At 46.2% G+C, this 18960-nt stretch overlaps 1 protein-coding gene across 1 annotated transcript in view; it reads right to left on the bottom strand.

Moving 5' to 3' along the window:
- Positions 1–2161: 2161 nt before the first annotated feature.
- ALS2 (alsin Rho guanine nucleotide exchange factor ALS2) overlaps positions 2162–18960 on the bottom strand; it is a 38708-nt gene continuing 21909 nt past the window's right edge. Inside the window, exons 13-23 of the mRNA XM_048484459.1 lie at positions 18073–18143; positions 17242–17308; positions 15431–15633; positions 15141–15206; positions 14316–14414; positions 12493–12657; positions 8761–8872; positions 8174–8251; positions 7416–7549; positions 4276–4443; positions 2162–2300 (exon numbers count right to left, since the gene is read on the bottom strand). Coding sequence (XP_048340416.1) covers positions 2174–2300; positions 4276–4443; positions 7416–7549; positions 8174–8251; positions 8761–8872; positions 12493–12657; positions 14316–14414; positions 15141–15206; positions 15431–15633; positions 17242–17308; positions 18073–18143 — 1290 coding nt within the window. The 3' untranslated portion in view covers positions 2162–2173. The remainder of the gene's footprint in view (positions 2301–4275; positions 4444–7415; positions 7550–8173; positions 8252–8760; positions 8873–12492; positions 12658–14315; positions 14415–15140; positions 15207–15430; positions 15634–17241; positions 17309–18072; positions 18144–18960) is intronic.

Here is an 18960-nt window from a genome sequence, read left to right as displayed (position 1 = left end):
CCCCCCCCCCCCCCACCCCCCCCCCCCCCCACCCCCCCCCCCCCCCACCCCCCCCCCCCCCCACCCCCCCCCCCCCCCACCCCCCCCCCCCCCCACCCCCCCCCCCCCCCACCCCCCCCCCCCCCCACCCCCCCCCCCCCCCACCCCCCCCCCCCCCCACCCCCCCCCCCCCCCACCCCCCCCCCCCCCCACCCCCCCCCCCCCCCACCCCCCCCCCCCCCCACCCCCCCCCCCCCCCACCCCCCCCCCCCCCCACCCCCCCCCCCCCCCACCCCCCCCCCCCCCCACCCCCCCCCCCCCCCACCCCCCCCCCCCCCCACCCCCCCCCCCCCCCACCCCCCCCCCCCCCCACCCCCCCCCCCCCCCACCCCCCCCCCCCCCCACCCCCCCCCCCCCCCACCCCCCCCCCCCCCCACCCCCCCCCCCCCCCACCCCCCCCCCCCCCCACCCCCCCCCCCCCCCACCCCCCCCCCCCCCCACCCCCCCCCCCCCCCACCCCCCCCCCCCCCCACCCCCCCCCCCCCCCACCCCCCCCCCCCCCCACCCCCCCCCCCCCCCACCCCCCCCCCCCCCCACCCCCCCCCCCAGGGCATTATTATACCCCACTGTGTTCTCTGTCTGAACTCCCCCCCCTTCCCCACACACACACACACACACGGCTCCATCCCCGAATCTCTAGGAATTGCCCAGCCCTATTTCAAGACAGTGGCGTAGTGGCTGTGAGCAACCGGGTTTAATTCCCAGCTCAGCCGCTTGAGTTGTGGAGGCTTATTTGGGGAATTCAGATTAGCCTGGGCACTCCCACACATGCCAGCTGGGTGACCTGGGGCTAGTCACAGCTTTCTGGAGCTCTCTCAGCCCCACCTACCTCACAGGGTGTTTGTTGTGAGGGGGGAAGGGCAAGGAGATTGAAAGCCCCTTTGAGTATCCTGCAGGAGAGAAAGGGGGGATAGAAATCCAAACTCTTCTTCTTCTTCTTCTTTTAAGCTGTGTGGCTGCAGTTTGGGAGTTTTAGCTCCTGAGGTTTTGCCTGCACCTGTGGCCGGCATCTTCAGAGGCACGTCACAGCAAGACGTGTTTCTCTCCGTGGACTGCTCTCTCAAGGGCTTACGACCCAAGGGGACTTTTGCAATTTAACACACATGTATTTGAAGTTCTATGTGACAAAAAACAACAAAACACTGCAATGAGGAGTCTACCCCATTGGAAGAAGCAAAGCTGTGCTGGAGAAAGACTCCCAGGCGTCCACCCCGGCAGTGTGTGGAGGAGACAGCTGTCGCTCCGCAGCTGAAGAAGAGTTTGGATTTATACTCCACTTTTCTCTCCTGTAAGGAGACTCAAGGTGGCCTGGAAGCTCCTTTCCCCCAAAACAGACACCATGTGCGGTAGGTGGGGCTGAGAGGGTTCTGAGAGAACTATAACTAGCCCAAGGTCATCTGGCAGGCTTCATGGGCAGGAGTGTGGAAACACATTGGGGTGGAGGAATCAAACCCGGTTCTCCACATTAGAATCCACCTGCTCTTAACCACGACACAGTGCTGTAGACTTAAGCCAGAGAAACTCTTCTGCTCAGCACTTCTGGCTCGCTGGTCTCAGGACCGGCTCTGCTCTTCCCACTTGTCCTGCCTGAATTTTAATGACCGACAAGCTGAGGGTTACGTACTGCACCTCCAACCCCTTGACAGTTCTAGAGGCGGCTGTGAAGACCTGTAAAAAAAGCCGTAGTCGGAATACCCCTTCCTCTAGACCCACAGGTGTCAAACTCGCGGCCCTCCAGATGTTATGGACTACAGTTCCCATCATCCCCTGCCAGCGTGCTGGCAGGGGATGATGGGAACTGTAGTCCATAACATCTGGAGGGGCGCGAGTTTGACACCTGTGCTTTGGAGGGTACACTCTATGGCATTGTACCCCAATGAAGTCCCAGGTTCCACCCCAAAATCTCCAGGTGTTTCCCAACCTGGATCTGGCAACTCTACCTCCCATCCCCCACCAGCGTCTGGAGAAACCTGGAAACCCTAGTTCAAAGAAAGAAAATGGCAAAGAATTCAATAAACGGACAACTATAACAATTTATTGTAGTTTGAAACTAACTGCAAGATCAGCTCAGTTGGGGAATGTGGCAAAATGTGGACGCTAACTCAACGAATAAGACAGCGGTACCCATTCACAGTCAAGATACCTTTATTAGATACTTCTTAATGTTCTCATATTTCTCCAGGGTGAAGGCACCAACATGTTGAGGGATGAATTCCAGACTTTCCAGTGTCTGAGCATGCGATCTACTCAGAAGTTCTGGGCTGTGACGACAGAAAGGACAGATACACACATGGACCAAATATCTAGAAACATTTTCTGCAAAAAGCTAAAAGTGAAAACCTTAAAAACATACGGAACACAAGTGCATGTCTAAAGAACGAAATGACCTGGAGAAACAAAAAATGTACTTGTGAAATCAATTTAACTCCTTACACTTTTTACAGCTTCCACGACACTCCCTTCCCCTTTGCCAATCATTCATAGGGTTTTTTTAAAATCAGCACTACAGATTAAGTGCACAAAACAATATTTTTCTTTCTAATTTAAAATATTTACACCCATTCCTTTATAAAATGATAACTGGAGCTGCTTACAACATATCGAAAATTACAACATTAAAATCCTTAATACACCCACATCAAAAAGTTTAAAAGAATCTTGTCAAGGAGCAACCCGGTAATGAGATACAGTCAAAGAAAATGAGCCAGCAATAAAAGTGTTACCAAAAAAGAAAGGGGGGGGGGGGTTTCCGGTGAATGGAACAGGTTCAAAACTATCTCTGGTGATCTAAATCACATGGGGGGGGGATACAACTTCATTTGGGTGCCTAAAGAAATATAAACTTGGCGCCAGGTGGTTCTTTGATAGGAAGAAGTTCCTTAATGCAGGCACCACCACCAAAAAGGCCCTGACACCAATGCATCCCCTACTAGCTTTAGTATGTCAGGCACTTAGGTCAGGTCCTCTGATTCCTATCTCAAGAGTCAGGCAAGTAAACATATGGCTTTCTGTTTCTAACACATCAGCAATTAAGCAGTCACATGTGCAAATGTCACCTTCTCTGTTTTATGCCTGTACAATAAGCTTTTCCATAGCTCCTATTAAGTGGTGTATCCTTCTTTTACCTGTTTGCTTTAGTCAGCCACTATTAGCTCTTGAATAGATGAATTTTCCACTTTGCTACATCCATTCCCCTTTCTCTACTTAAGACAAAATCCTGATTAGCAAGTAGGTAAGGCAAACGTATGCTTCGTTAGTTAATCCATTAGTCCCTAACCTTTCCAAGCCTGCAGGCACCTTTGGAATTTTGAGAAGGGGTAGTGCACATCATCCAAAAATGGCTGCCACAGGAGGTGGAGCCAAACCGAATAACTCCTTCCTCGCTTTGCAAAAGAATCACAGAGGGGAGTAAAAGGAAATAAGGAGAAGTTCAAGGGAAGGGAGGGAGAAACAGAACAGGGAATGAACAGAAGCCTGAAAGGGATATGGAACCGCAGGGCTGGATACTTACTAGTCCTCCTGATCTTCTAGCAGCTGCAGTTGCTATTATATTCACGGGAAACCTTTTCATTCGAGTGACAGGAGCCAGTAACAAGCCCTACCTTACAAAGGCCTCACCCTCTTTCTGAAAAGCTCAGTAGGCACCATGGCACCTGCAAGCATCTTGTTGGAAAACCTTCTGCTAATCCAGCCTTACGCTGGCGTATCTGTATTCTATCCGTAATTGCTTATCATGCTAGGACAGTAAAAGTTTCTGAATGCATAGGTGGCATTTAAAAAAATGTGTCTACCTCTTCATATTAATGAAAATAAGTTGCACATATTCCAGTATATGTCCCAAGGAAATTCCTAGCAACCAAAGATTTTTAAAAATAATGGCTGGGTTAAAATAACTGAATTCCATAATCATACAAAGTCATTATTTTACAGTGAAGAAGACGACAAAGAGTTGGTTTTTATTCCCCACTTTTCTCAACTGCAAGGAATCTCAAAGCAGCTTACAAACCCCTCCCTTTCCTCACCCAACAACAGACATCTTGTGAGGTAGGTGGGGCTGAGAGAGTTCGAAGAGAACTGCGACTGGCCCAAGGTCACCCAGCAGGCTTCAAGCAGAGGAGCAGGGAAACAAACCTGGCTCACTATATTAGAATCAGCATTAGGATGCGCCACTCTTAACTACTACACCACGCTGGCTCTCCACCATTGCTTGAAGCACTTCTGTCCCACACGACTGACCTGTCTTTGTGTTGACGCCGATTGGTTGTCAAGGCGACGGCGATGTTGTCCCAAGCTTTCCACCTGTCCCCTTGGCCAGGATGCTCACAACCTAACTGGTGCCAGCATTCGTCGAACACTGCCTTCCACTTCTCGTCTGCAGGAACGGCAAGGACTCCAAGCTTCCGCCTAGTTAACATTTAGCAATCATTGCAACTCATGGAATTATCTTATCATGCACACTCGTTCCAGAATGCTGTGGTCTGTGACCAGCGCCAGTACTGGCTTTGCCACTGTGCAAACACATTGCCCTGGTCTAAAAAGTCTATAACTCTTACCTGTTCCCCAACGCTACTTTTTCAAGGCTATAATTTTTCCATAATTAAATTGTTAAACAGAATTAGCATGGCCCATCATCATCATCGTCATCATCATCAGTCTTTATTAGTTAGCCATAGGCCTTTCAAATTACATGACAGTTCAACAGATTAAAACAGAAACCATATTAAAACCAATTTATATACACAAATGGTGGTAACATGACCTTAAGAATTTACAACTTTTCAGATCTTCCATCATTTCTTACCAAGTTTCAGATCTTCCATCTTATAACTTATTCTTTAAGCTACAACCTTTCTGCATTCTAAGTTTAGTAGAAAGGAACATTAGGAAGGTTGAGAACCACTGTTCTAGGGTCATCATAAGTCAGCGGTGGTTTGACGGCCCTTTACACACACATGCATCAATAAGGATTTCCTGAGCAAAGAATGCTGGCTGGCAAATGTAGGGAAGGATATGCATAATGATGGGGCCAGTCTGGTGAATGCCTTGCTCCTAAATTCTGCTAGAGCAGTGGTGGCGAACCTTTGGCACTCCAGATGTTACGGACTACAAGCTTCCGCCTAGTTAACATTTAGCAATCATTGCAACTCATGGAATTATCTTATCATGCACACTCGTTCCAGAATGCTGCGGTCTGTGACCAGCGCCAGTACTGGCTTTGCCACTGTGCAAACACATTGCCCTGGCAGGGGCTGATGGGAATTGTAGTCCGTAACATCTGGAGTGCCAAAGGTTCGCCACCATGGTGCTAGAGTATAAATTGGATTAGGACTTCCTCAGTTAACTTTGTTAGTTGGGCAGACCCATATGCTAGAAAGATGCTTCCCGATACAAACTTGACCCAGGTCTAGAGTTTTATTAGTGCATTGCCTCAACCGGGGAGGGGGGGCAAATCCACTGGTGGAAGCGGCATGCAGCTGTGCCGGTGGCTTTGCCCTTCCAGGGCATTCTGGCGGATGGGTAGTTCTGCTGGCATGCAGCTGCCACTCCACTGCCCCTCCCACCCATTTGCAATGTTACGTTGGCAGCCAGGAATTAAGTCTATTGAACCCCACAGAGCCTTCCTGGCAGGAGGGAGGGTCTTTCACTTTTTGAGCCTCCCTCCACCACTGGCAAGCCACTTTAGGGGTGGCAGCTGGCGTGGCCACAGTGCTGCGGCCAGGCGCCTGGCTCTTGGATGTGGCTGCTAATTTTATTCATCTTCTTTAGCATTTAGCATCATCCAGGAAGACAAGGAAGTCAGTTATTTCTCCTGTCAATAACCAAGGCAGCACCTGCACCTTGGATGAAAGATGAACTAGGAAGGATCAAATACATTTATATCTAAATCCAGCACCATCTTATCGCAACAGTTCTGAAATAAGTTCAGTGCCCTAAACTTGTGAGTCCAGCCCTGTCCTTAAAAAGAAAGACAATCACATACAAAAAAATGCTCAACTTCAGGATGCTTAACGATTACAGCTGCACAGAAGCCTACATACATTTATTCATAGACCCCCTAGTGGTGTGAAAAGCAGCTCCAAAGAATTTGTGTTCAGTTCAGCAGGGAAGCCTGTTTCACATCCTAGTGCAAGAGTCAGTGATGTCAAAACAAATTATTGTATCAGTCAATGTTTTTGAGAACATAAAGAGAAGCCAGGGGGGGGGGAATACCCATAAGGGGTTGCCTGGCCCATAAAAATGTACACATTCTGCTTAATAATAAAACAATCGCAGCTATGACCTAAATTGACAGTCACACCAAAGCTCTTCAGAGGTGACGCATCACACACAATGGATGGGTTTGACATGCTATCTATTCCCCAACCACAGTTCTCCAATGATTTATAGTTCTGGGAAATATTCCTCTCGGATCAAATGTGTTTCTGGCTATAGTTTTATTACAAGTATGCATTTATGGTTTTGTTTATATGAGATCCCCCTCCATATCTATTCCTTCAGTAATGGCAAAGACCCCTCAATTTGAAGAGCTGGGGACCAATCACAACAGAAAAATACTATCGCTACCGTCTTATTGTTTTAGATTGGGGGGACAGGAGTAAAACTAAGGAGGTACACAAATGAACCACAACGTTATGGGAAAACTGGGGGGGAGGGGCACAGCAGCGAATCCTGGGCCAATAACCTGTGTGCAAGAGGTCAAAGTTGTGCCCATTTGACCTTTCAACTTTAGCCTTAAAGACAGGGGCTAACAGACCCAAATAGGAAGCCTACTGGCTTATCCAGTGAACTGGTATTTGCGGTCATTGTTTTATCAACATTCAGTACCAAATACATAGGGTTGGATCCAGCCTGAATTTTCCACTCATACAAGGCACGTGTGTTAGAGCAAGAGAACATTCCTGCCTCTCCCTCTCTCCCTGCCTACTGATCTCCCCGTAATTGCTGCTCTCTGGGGACAAGGGACCATCAGGAACAGCATAAGAGGCAATTCAGTGGAAATTACCTACCACTTCCACTGTCAGGAGTTTTCGTCTGAATCCAAGCTAAGATAAGCTATGTAATTATGACGATTTTCCATGTGCTTTGATATGTTATTTTATCTATTGAGAGCCTTTGTGTGGATGCAAAAATGTGAGTCCCAAATATGTATGGCCCTAGGCTCCAAGTTACCTGAAGCCCTGCTCCCAAGTCTCAATTACCAGCGCCAAACTTCACAGACTCTTTGCCATTCCTGTACACACAGCATTAAACACACAAGTAGACCTGGGCAAATGAGGCAACACAGATTGTCAACCCATCTGAGTCAACGGTAGCATTTTGCTGCTTTAACAAATTAGATGCAAAGACACAGTAGAAGCAAACTTGTATCCACTCACAGAGTTTTGGGTCGGTCCTTCTCATGATCATACAGACTGGGCTTGAAATAGGTTCCTGTAATCTTTATCCCAGACCCCCATTCTCCACTGAAGGTACCTTCAATGTAGTCTCCGTTCGGCAATGTCAGGGTTCCCTTGGAGAAAGACAAGGGTGGGGGAGAGGGAAAAAAAGTAAAAATAATCAAATCAGTCACTATTATCTCTTGGTCTATAACAGTGGTGGCGAACCTATGGCACGGGTGCCAGAGGTGGCACTCAGAGCCCTCTCTGTGGGCACGCGTGCACAGAGTTCGTCATGTGATAATAGTGTAATTATTTCAGGGAGATTATTAGCATTAAACCTAAGACCTAGTTTTGGGGAAGCAGAGTAGGTAACCCTGTTAAGCGCTGTTAAACCCCACTGATTTTCATGAAAAGAACTAAAGCGCAGTCCTTTACCTGGGAGTAAGCTTGGTTGCTGGCAATGGGGCTTGCTTCTGAGTAAACCCTCCTAGGGTCGTGATTCACCCATTCAAAGCATTGCATGGTTGCTTCAAAGCAAAGCCACTGACTACCACCAAGCTTACTCCCGAGTAACACAGGCCTCAGAGCCAACCGTTTTTTCTGAACGAAAACCTCAGTATTCAGGTTAAATTGCCGTGTTGGCACTTTGCGATAAATAAGTGGGTTTTGGGTTGCAATTTGGGCACTCGGTCTCGAAAAGGTTCGCCATCACTGGTCTATAAGGAAGCAAACATCTCGAAATACAAAATTACAACCTTCCCATTAAGGGTCCAATTGTCTGAAAACTCTCCTTCGTATATTGTATCGTCTTCCGAAAGCAAGACTCCAGTCCCCTGTGTTAAAACAGATATCACAATCAGTATAAAGAATGAGAAACTTTCATGTAAACATTGACTGACACTGTACTCTGTTTCACATAAAGAGGTTGGTTTGGTCAGTTGAGATGCAGTGACTGAGAAAATGCCGCATTAGAATATAGTCGCAAACAAATGGGAGAATCATCATTCATTTTTATGCACTGCCTTTGTCAAAACCATTATTTTGTGCATTACTGAACATGGTACTTTGATACAAGAGCATTTATACCAAAGAAGGTCCGGCATGATTTGTTCTGTGGCGGAAGAAAATACAGTCTACTAACATCTTTTTGTGAAACAGAGCATAGTGAAGAAAAATGGCAAGACAGAGCGCACTATTGCAGGAGGCAAAACCCAAAACTTCCAACCAGTATAAATGGTTACTTTTTAGAAAGCAGTTGCATTTTTTCTTTGACATTATGAATCACAAAGGGCAATTAAAAAAAGACAGAGCATTGCTGTCTGACAGCTTGGATGCAACTTACCATCATTTTATTGCTGTTAAAGGCTCCTTCATAATACAGCCCGAACTGGGTAACCACAATGCCGTTGCCTTGACAAAGGTCATCTTGCCACATCCCCATATATTTTTCTCCCCTGGAGAGACAAGAAGGCATTGTTGTCCAAGGGAGTTTCTTTTTTGAGGTTCACAGTATTATCTTATCCTTGGGCCACTCATTGGATTTCTGACTGCTGTCACGTGCCATTAAGCAAGCCTGTTCCAACAGTTACTAAGATCATGTTTTTTAAAAGCTGTCTTGCATCTGAGGACCACAAACCACTGCATGTTTTAAAGACATGAAAGTACATAATTTTCTTGATGGTAGATGGCCCGACACAGTCTTCTATTAATTCTGAAATTGTTATCTTCAGGATGAAAACACTGAATTCAGCTCCTGAAAAGAGTCCACATTTAGATTTAAAAATTACAGGTAAATTAAATGTGGACTTGCCAATTACTTTTTGGACTTTTCCAGAGGGAAGCCATGTTGGTCTGCAGTAGATTCAGATCCATTAGCATCTTAGAAAGCTATACAATTTCAAGGTATAAGTGGTAAATAAACTCTTGAGAAAGCTCATACCATGAAAATTTTTTGGTCTCTAAGGTGCTATTGGACTCAAATCTAGCTTTTGGGCTATGATTTTTTCCCCTAAAACCTTTTAAAAATCAAAGCTGCAATCCTAAACTGTGAGGAATTGAATGGAAGCAAATTACCTAGACAAATGTCATCTCCATATAACTGAGTATTTACAACTTGCATATCTTACCTCATCTTTTTGACCATTCCACCCCTTAAAGGTGGCTTGCAATAAAATGAGATAAAACATATAAGAATCTATTATATAAAAAGGCAACAAAATCCTTGTTTCAAGCAAAAATTTGACTTTCCATGCATAAACAAATGAATTATTCAGATGTCTGAAATATTCTGTCAGATGGAACTTTTTCCTTTCAAGTTCAAAAGAATTCACTTATGCCACCAGAATCACTTGGATTTGTGGAGAAAGGTCTATGCCAGGGGTCGGGAACCTTTGTCACCCAGGGAGCCATTTGGACCCATTTTCCACGGAGGGGAGGGCACTTGGAGCCGCAGATACTTTTTGACATTTGAAATGAGGATAGCCCTGTATATGGGGGGGGGGGGGGGGTTGCCTTTACACTTTGTATAGAGTAGACAGTTGTAGTGTGTTGCTTGTGGAGTCCATGAGGTGCTACAGAGAAAATTGTATTTTATTTGTGCAGAGAACACATTTTGAACTTTTTTTGTGGGGATGTGCGGGGAAAGGGTGGAGCCTCGTGGGTGCGTGCACTGGAGGGAGAGAAGATGCGGAGGGAACCCTTTTTTTGTAGCGGATGGCTCAATGTCTGGAACGGAGTGCTCCCTCCCTGCTTTTGTCCTCTTTCTGACTTTCCCTGGCATCACCTCCTCCTCCGTTTTCCCCACCTCGTCCTTTTTCCTTCTCCCGGTCTCTCATGTCCTTCTCCCTCTTCGTCTTGCTACTCAGCACACTGCCCTCTTCCGCGTGCAGCCCTCCACATTTTATCCCCTCCAGAGCTTGCCAAGTCCTCTCCACCTCGGCCCCATCTGGGCGTTGGGTTCCTCCTCCTCGCCTGTCCAGGCGTGGGTTCCGGTGCCTGCTGGTGCTCTCTGCGGCTGTGGCCGTCGTCCCGCTGCGCGGGCGCGACTCCCCTTGCGCCCACCGCCCTGGCTGATTCAGCCAAGTCTGCTGCCTCCACGCCACGCCGCTGTCACCTCAGCCCCATCTGGGTGTTGGGTTCCTCCTCCTGCTTCCCTCCTCCTTGCCCGTCCGGGCGTCAGTTCCAGCGCCTGCTGGTGCCCTCTGCGGCTGTGGCCGTCGTCCCGCTGAGCGGGCGCGGCTCCCCTTGCCGCCCACCGCCCGGGCCGATTCGGCCAAGTCTACAGGCTCCACACCATGCCGCCGCCAGCGGCCCTGTCCTCCCTCTGGTCCCAGCCAGCTGGCTGGGGCCAGGCTCGGTAGCTGCCTGCCGCTCCCCTGCTGCTGCCGACCTTAGCAGAAGGAGGAGGGTTGCCGCCAGCCGTCTCCATGGCGCTCTCACTTGCCGGAGCGCCCGCGGTCGGGGGCTGACCTCGGTGAGGTCCGGGGCGGGGAGAGTCCCTGCTCTCGGACAGCTGTGTTGTGTCCGGAGCCGCTGTGCAGGGGCGGGGGAGCCGCATGCGGCTCCCGAGCCGCACGTTCCCGACCCCTGGTCTATGCCATCCCTATGTTTTTTTCTCCCTCCACTTCAAGGAAGTCCATTGAACAACAATGGCCTGCAAGTTAGGAAAAGTAGTTTTAAGTTGGAATTCCAAGAGTTCAGTCTCCGCCGTTATACCTGTCAAAGTTCCTCGGAGAAAGGTAAATACAAAAATGATAGAATTTGCCACGTATCTATCCTATGTAGGTTTAACAATCTCCTCTACAGGTTTAACAATCTAAGTTTTCTACCAATGTACCCAGCTCAGAAACTTGGCTACAGGTTTGCAATTTCCTGGAACCTTCCTTGGATCTCTTACAAAAACTACCATTACACTGTCTACCCTACATTTCTCTGAAAAAGAAGCAGATTTTTAAAGTTATTTTTTGTTAGACAAGCAGCAGGTTTATAGTGCAGCTCTTAAACAACTCTTAGGCGATGCTTCCTAAACTACTCCTTCAGCCTCCATTACCTCTACTTTACACAACTTCCCTTCTTGTTGGATCCATGACTGTCAGTGCTATAAAGCTCCATTTGAAATACAAATTAACAGTAGTAGAAAGGGAGAGATTTTCTTGCCTGTTCTTGTGCCTTACAATAGGATCTTTGTGCCTTTCCCACCTGCTTTGAATTCACAAAAACTTGGGACAGAAATAATTTTTTACAAAAACATACCCTACTCCTTTCTGCATCATTCTACCTTGCTGTTGCTAAGCAACTACAGAATTGTATTGGTCCGAGCTGGGAAACCTGCTCAATAGCAAGTCAACTGATCTGCATTGCGGGCCAGAATTGCCTCCTAGTTTACTCCTGGCTTTATGTTCATCATTTCCTTTCCAGTCTGCACTGGAGAGGAGTCTGGTCAGAGGCAAGGGTGGATCCACTCCGTGGACCCAAGATGTGGAAGATCACTGCAGAGTAAATGCGATTTGTGCCTTTGGAGTACTGTTTATTGCTTTCATTTACAGACTGCCATAATTCAGATAGTAACTCAAATTTCAATTTGTATAAAACAAGCACAAAAAAATCCACTTCTGTCATCTAGTAAGGATAGGGTAGCCAACTCATACTTGGGAAATACTTGGATATTTGAGAGTAGAGTCTGGGGAGGACAGGATTTGAAAATGGGATAGACCTGTGCAGGGCATAATTCTTTCAAGTCTACCTGACTAAGGAGGAACTGGCTTTAGGGGAACTGATCGTTGAGGTTGAGAAGATCACTAAGCCCCATCTGGAAGCAGGCAACCCTAAACAAGAATGGTTCCTACGTACAAAATGAGGACTTTCACATCATCTTCATGAGAATAAGCACTTCATCATTTTGTGATCTCTTTTTTAAATAAACAAGAACTTTCTAAAACGTCTTGTTTAGCAGGCTCCTTAAATGAAGTTGGCAAGAGTTTTAGAACCTGCACAAAAATAAAAGCTTCTATCTAGTTCTTGTCCGTTGTGTTATGTTACTTGGCATACTTGATTAGAATGTCAGGGGTGCATTTACCTCGTGATGTCATCAAACACTCCATAGCCTGTCTTCTTATCCATCACCCACTGACCAATGAACATGCTAGGAGAGGAAGAGGTCAGTTTCCCGCTGCGCAGGAGCCCGTGACCATGGCGCATATTGTCTTGAAAGCTGCCTTCGTAAACTTCTCCAGTGGCATAACTGCAAGAAAGAATGTTATTCTCTCTGTAAACTAAATTGGAAGACTGGGGGGGGGGGGGGGGGGGCAAAGAGATGGGAAACACATGATACCCCATTTTCTTTAAAGATCTGCTTCCATACTTGAAACTGAAGTGACAGAATTTGATTGCTCACAATTTACATTTTTTTCTTTAAAGGCTTCTTTTCTTCCTCACTCTCATCCTCCCCATGAAAGAAATATGGAATACATTTCAAGGGAAAGTGTTACAAATGAAAGGAAGCTGCCGCACCATAGATATGGAAACAACTGGTGTACAGATACGCATAGGTACGCTAACATATTTGGCAGGAATGTAAAAACTGAGGTAGATTATTTTCAGTAATTAATATGAGTGATGGTTATAATTATTGGATTTATATTACTGTGCTGAAGGTTATGGGTTTGATATAGAACAAAATGTCCTCTTTCATTAGGATCTAGTGTAAGTGAAAACATAAGAGAAAGACCACACTAATTGTTCCGGGATTAGAACGATCGTGTCAGATCTTGGAAGCTAAGCAGGATCAGCCCTCGTTAGTATTTGGTTGGGAGATCCAGGGTCATGATGCAGAGGCACGCAGTGGCAAACCACCTCTGAAAGCCTTTTGCCTTGACCACCCTACTACCAGGTCGCCATTAAGTCGGCTGCAATTTGACAGCACTTTCCACCACAGGCCGCTTTGCACTGAGACAAGCTTATTATGCCTGCAAAAATGCAAGTAGGGATACAACATCTCGTGCAAATAAATTCTGCACATTAGTGCTGAGTGTTGTGCAAGATTTCTCACAGGTGGAAATGAGTAGGAAGCCCCATCCAAACAGCCAGGTGCCTGGACATGGCACCACAGTCGCTCTGCCATTCCCAAGGAGACTTCCAAGCAGCACGGGAGGCAGAACACACAAGAAAGGCTTCCCGCTGCTACAAAGTCCCCACTGGGCTCAATGGATTTATGCCACCGACAAGGCGGCATAAGTCCAAAGCTCCAGCTGCTGGCGTACGTAACAGAGGCAGCGGCTGGGTGGAAGATGACTAGTGTTGGCTCCTCACCTGGTCATGCCTCTGGACCACCACCACCACTATGCTGGCGGCATTGGTGCAGGGATGCTGGCACGGTGCCCTGCACTGCATTCCATTGCCATGGAGGGTAACAGTGACTGCCACGGGCGAGTGCCTTGGAGAGGGCAAATCTGCCAGTGACACTCCTCGCAGTGGATTCATGAGCCTCCTCGCCCCACCCCCCCACCCCCCAGATGGGGCTATAAGTATGTTTCTGTATCATTCGATCCAATGTATTTTTCCCATTGATAGCCTACATGGGTGAGTGGGTGGGGAGGGACAATCATGAACCTCTGTAGAAATCAAAATGAAGATGGCCCATAGATGACACACAGGGTAAAATGTAGCTTCTGACATGTATAAATACAGAGAAATTCCCATGTAAGCAACTACCATATCTAAGCATGAAATTCATGTGGATTGTCAGTTGGAAAAGTTTTCTGAGTAGGAAAAGAATAGTGTGTGAAGTGGTGCTTAGAAGTCTCACCTACAAGGTGACGATATAAATAATTTAAACAGCTACTCTCTCATTGACCATAAAGCACATCCTTCAAAATTACATATGTACTGCATGCGTTTTACCTGTAGACTCCTTGGCCAAACATTTTCCCTTCCTTCCAATACCCAACATAGTGGTCGCTCTTGTTCAACATTTTGTTTGGGACTTTATATTCGCCGTGCCTACCAACAAGAAGACCACAGACAAGAACAACTAAGAGAAAAATATAGTTCAATAAGTAATCCAAGATTACGTCCTACAAGTATGTTTGTGAACTCGGCCTGCAGTCCTGTGAGCCAGAACTACTGAACTCAGTGGATCTCACTTCCACAACAACAATAACAACAAAATAGACAGATAGGTAGAATATAGATGTGCAGGACAGAATTGAAAATCTAGTACATGTTGTACATGTTGTACAAAATGTGCCAGTGACTTTCCTTGCCAAGAAGCTGAAAGTGGCAGGTATATAAATACTGATTTCAAGTTAATCTGTTTCTGTAATTTTTTGGTTTCAGGTCAGATTTAAGGTGTTTTGTATTTTTGGAAAAACATTCCAGACAAACAGCAATCCCAAATGTCATGTATATTTTAATAAGGATCAGTTATGTAACATTCAGGCTGGAGACTTCTATTCACTGAATAGATTTTAGAAAAAATATGGGAGATGCAAAAAGCTAGTGTCTCATTTTATACAGCAATGCCAAATATACTTTTCAACCTGCCCAAGATTTACTTCGTCCCATTATAATAAAAGTCAAGCTACAATAGGAAGTTGTAAGTTCATACTGCAAAACATCTATAGTCAACACAGATTTTTTCTCTCTGCAAGCATATCACTTAGCCCTTTAGCAATGCAAATAGGTTTCCTCCTCTCCATCCTTCAATTGGTCTTGCTCTTTGCTTACCCATCTTCCAGGCCATTCCGGAACATGCCAGAATACATTCTTCCATCTAGCCATTTTAGGACTCCTCTGCAATAAACAGAGCACAACAGATAGTCCATTTGGAACCTTATAACACAGTTTATATAGGACTACTGCAGCTTTAAAAAAAAAGTAGCTGTCAACTGACTTTTGAATTACACTAAATATATTTTATTCAACAGTTTAACAGACTCGTTCGTTTACTAGCTGATGTAAGTTTAGATAATTTCCTCTTATCAAATGAACACATAAATATATTTGCATATTTTCACCTTCCATGTGGTTTCCCAGAAAGCCAACGTCCATCGTACATGGCATCCTTAAGCCGAGGATCCTTATAAAAAGTGTATTTTGCACTCCGGGAAATGGGGGGTTCTTGCCTCTGTATACTTCCACCACTGACATAAGGCGGCAAGTCACTTGTCCCTTTCAAAGCCTGATCCACTGCTTGACTTATAGCTCTCAGCCACTTTGTCTGAAACAATTGCAGAGAAAGTATTCATATACTTGCCTGCTCTTTATGGTATCTTGTTAGCTGCTTTCCCCCACAGCTACTCCCACAGGAAGGATGCAGGAAGAATACCAAGTTTACCCCTTAGACAGACTAATAATGGAACCAACCACAAGAAAGAACTGCAAATGCTATTAATGCTGGTTGTTGTGGGTTTTCTGTGCTGTGTGGCCGTGGTCTGGTAGATCTTGTTCCTAATGTTTCGCCTGCATCTGTGGCTGGCATCTTCAGAGGTGTATCACAGAGGGAAATTTGATTATACACAATCAAAGTACCCTTGACAGATGGCCATCCAGATTCTGTTTAAAAACCTGCAAAGAAGGAGACTCCACCACACTCTGAGGCAGAGTATTCCACTGTTGAGCTACCTTTGCTATTAGGAAGTTCTTCCTAATATTTAGGTTGAATCTCTTTTCCTGTCCTTTGAATCCATTACTCCTTGTCCCAGCCTCTGGATCAGCAGAAAACAAGCTTGCTCCCTCTCTAACAAGACATCCCTTCAAATATTTAAACATGGCTATCATGTCACCCGTTAGCCTTCTCTTCTCCCAAACAAACGCATCTAGCTCCCTAAGCCAGTCCTCATAGGGTATGGAATCCAGACCTTTTACAATTTTGGTTGCCCTCCTCTGAACCTGTTCCACCTTGTCAATTTCTTTCTTGAACTGCGGAGCCCAGAACTGGACACAGTATTCCAGGTGAGGTCTGACCAATGCAGAATAGAATGGTACTATTATGTCTCACCATTTAGACCAATGATGGCAAACCTATGACACGGGTACCAGAGGTGGCACTCGGAGCCCTCTCTGTGGGCATGCGCACACAGAGTTCATCATGTGGGGGGTGGAAAATCACACACACACCCCACACACACATTTAGGCTGGCCTGGGTCACTGAGTATGATGTGCGTGCACTGCGGTGAGCAGGGAGGACTCGGCTGGCAGGCCTGATAACTGTGCTCTGGGTGGCTGCTGCCGGGGGTGGGGGGGGGACAGAGGAGGCAGAGATGCTAGAGAGGCACAGACCAGTGTGTGCAGGGCTTGCTGGAGGCTACAGCAGGCTGGCCCCTGCTCGAGCAGGCGGGGCGGAGGAAGAGGGAGCCAACCGTTTTTTTCTAAACGAAAACCTCAGCATTCAGGTTAAATTGCCGGGTTGGCACTTTGCGATAAATAAATGGTGTTTGGGTTGCAAATTAGGCACTCGGTCTCAAAAAGGTTCGCCATCACTGATTTAGACACTATAGTCCTATTGATGCAACTCATTGTTGCTGGATTTTATATTTTACATTACATAATGGTGCTATGATTGATTTGTTGTGTTGCTTGTGTTGTTGTGTAATAGTTTAACAAATTCATTGTACTGAGGAATGACAATGTAAACTGCTCTGAGCTCATGAAAAGGGGTGGGTGGGGCATGGTCTAATGAATGAATGAATGAATGAATGAATGAATGAATGAATGAATGAATGAATGAATGAATGAATGAATGAATGAATGAATGAATGAATGAATGAATGTTTTATGGGAAAGTAACCCATCAGGATTGCACAACTAATTAGTCTCTTCGCCTACCTTTTCCTGTGCTGTTGATGAAATCAGAATGAACTGCTCTTCAGGTGTAGTGATTCGCAAACCATTTCTGATAGGAAAACAGAAAATACATCATCCAAGTTCAGAACGCTCTAATCCAAAGAAATAAAACTAATTTAATTTGGTTAGTAAACACACAGAACAAGAAAATACAATTAAAAATAACTGAACAAATAGTAGGAACATAAACACACAGAGCTGGAAGGGATCTCAAGGGTCATTCAAGGGCCATCACTGCTGTGCCGACGGGGCAGAAACGGTGATTGGAATGCTGAGCACCCGCCCACCGGTGTTTTTACTCTTCTGCTGGGGTAAGAGCCCTGGAGAGGGCAAATCCGCTGGTGCAGGCCCGCATCACATCCAGGTGTCAATTTGCTCCCCCGCTCCATACTGGGATGTTAGTTTATAGGATAACTGAAGGTAGGTATTTATCTCTCCGAAATTGTGACGTAAGTATTTAAGCAAAAGTGAAGGCGCGAAGGGTCTATTTTTGTTGACCATCAGTGAGCCTACAGGATACAGGCAAACATGAGAATCCTCAACAAATGCTGGCCCTTCTCCGTAAGAGTTGTTGCCCCAACTAATAAATGCTTCAAAAGGGCCAAATCTGCTGCTACAACAGCATCACATCACTAACCCAAAACATTATATTTAATATATAATTCTAGTAGCTTTATACTGGCATAAAATAATATTCTGACAATAATATCAACAGAACAACAATGTCAAGGAAAATATAACTTTATTATATTTTTTTAGTTCTGCAAAATAAGTAATAAACAGTAACTTGAAAGAGGACCCAGAAATACTTACGTATTGCCAGACTCTTCAGACACGGGCTCAGCCCACAGCGTGGACAAGGAGAAAATATGATGAGTTGAAAACTAGCCCCCAAAATTGGGAAAAAAAAGTCGTATTATTAGATTCACTCATTAGGCATACTCTTTCACTGCTTGTTTTGCTTAACCAGATTACAGAAATTCACAGTGCAATCCTAAAGATGTTTTCCTGGGAACAAACCCCATTAAGCAGGATTCTGAGCAGAGCTATTTAGAATTTCTCTCTCTCTCTCTCTCTCTCTCTCTTGAAGAAGAGTAGTAGTAGTAGTTTGGACTTATATCCCCCCTTTCTCTCCTGTAGGAGACTCAAAGGGGCTTACAATCTCCTTGCCCTTCCCCCCTCACAACAAACACCCTGTGAGGTGGGTGGGGCTGAGAAAGCTCCGAAAAGCTGTGACTAGTCCAAGGTCACCCAGCTGGTCTGTGTTGGCATGCACAGGCTAATCTAGTTCCCCAGATAAGCCTCCACAGCTCAAGTGGCAGAGCAGGGAATCAAACCTGGTTCTCCAGATTAGAGTGCACCTGCTCTTAACCACTACGCCACTGCTGCTCTCTCTAAGGCAGTGGTGGCAAACCTTTGGCACTCCAGATGTTATGGACTACAATTCCCATCAGGGAATTGATGGGAATTGTAGTCCATAACATCTGGAGTGCCAAAGGTTCGCCACCTCGGCTCTAAGGAATGTTTAAGGCAGCAGGAAAAGAGGAAGACCCAACATGAGGTAGGTTGCCTCAATGAAGGAAGCCATAGCCCTCTGCCTGCAAGACCTGGGCAAGGCTGTTAACAATAGGATGTTTTGGAGGCCATTAGTTCATAGGGTCGCCATAGGCTGGAAGTGATTTGACAGCACTTGACAAATAT

Source organism: Sphaerodactylus townsendi, linkage group LG02 (assembly GCF_021028975.2).
Source record: "Sphaerodactylus townsendi isolate TG3544 linkage group LG02, MPM_Stown_v2.3, whole genome shotgun sequence".
Lineage (NCBI taxonomy): Eukaryota > Metazoa > Chordata > Lepidosauria > Squamata > Sphaerodactylidae > Sphaerodactylus > Sphaerodactylus townsendi.
The sequence above is the reverse complement of the archived record's forward strand: the minus strand, read 5'-3'. Positions and strand labels throughout refer to the sequence as shown.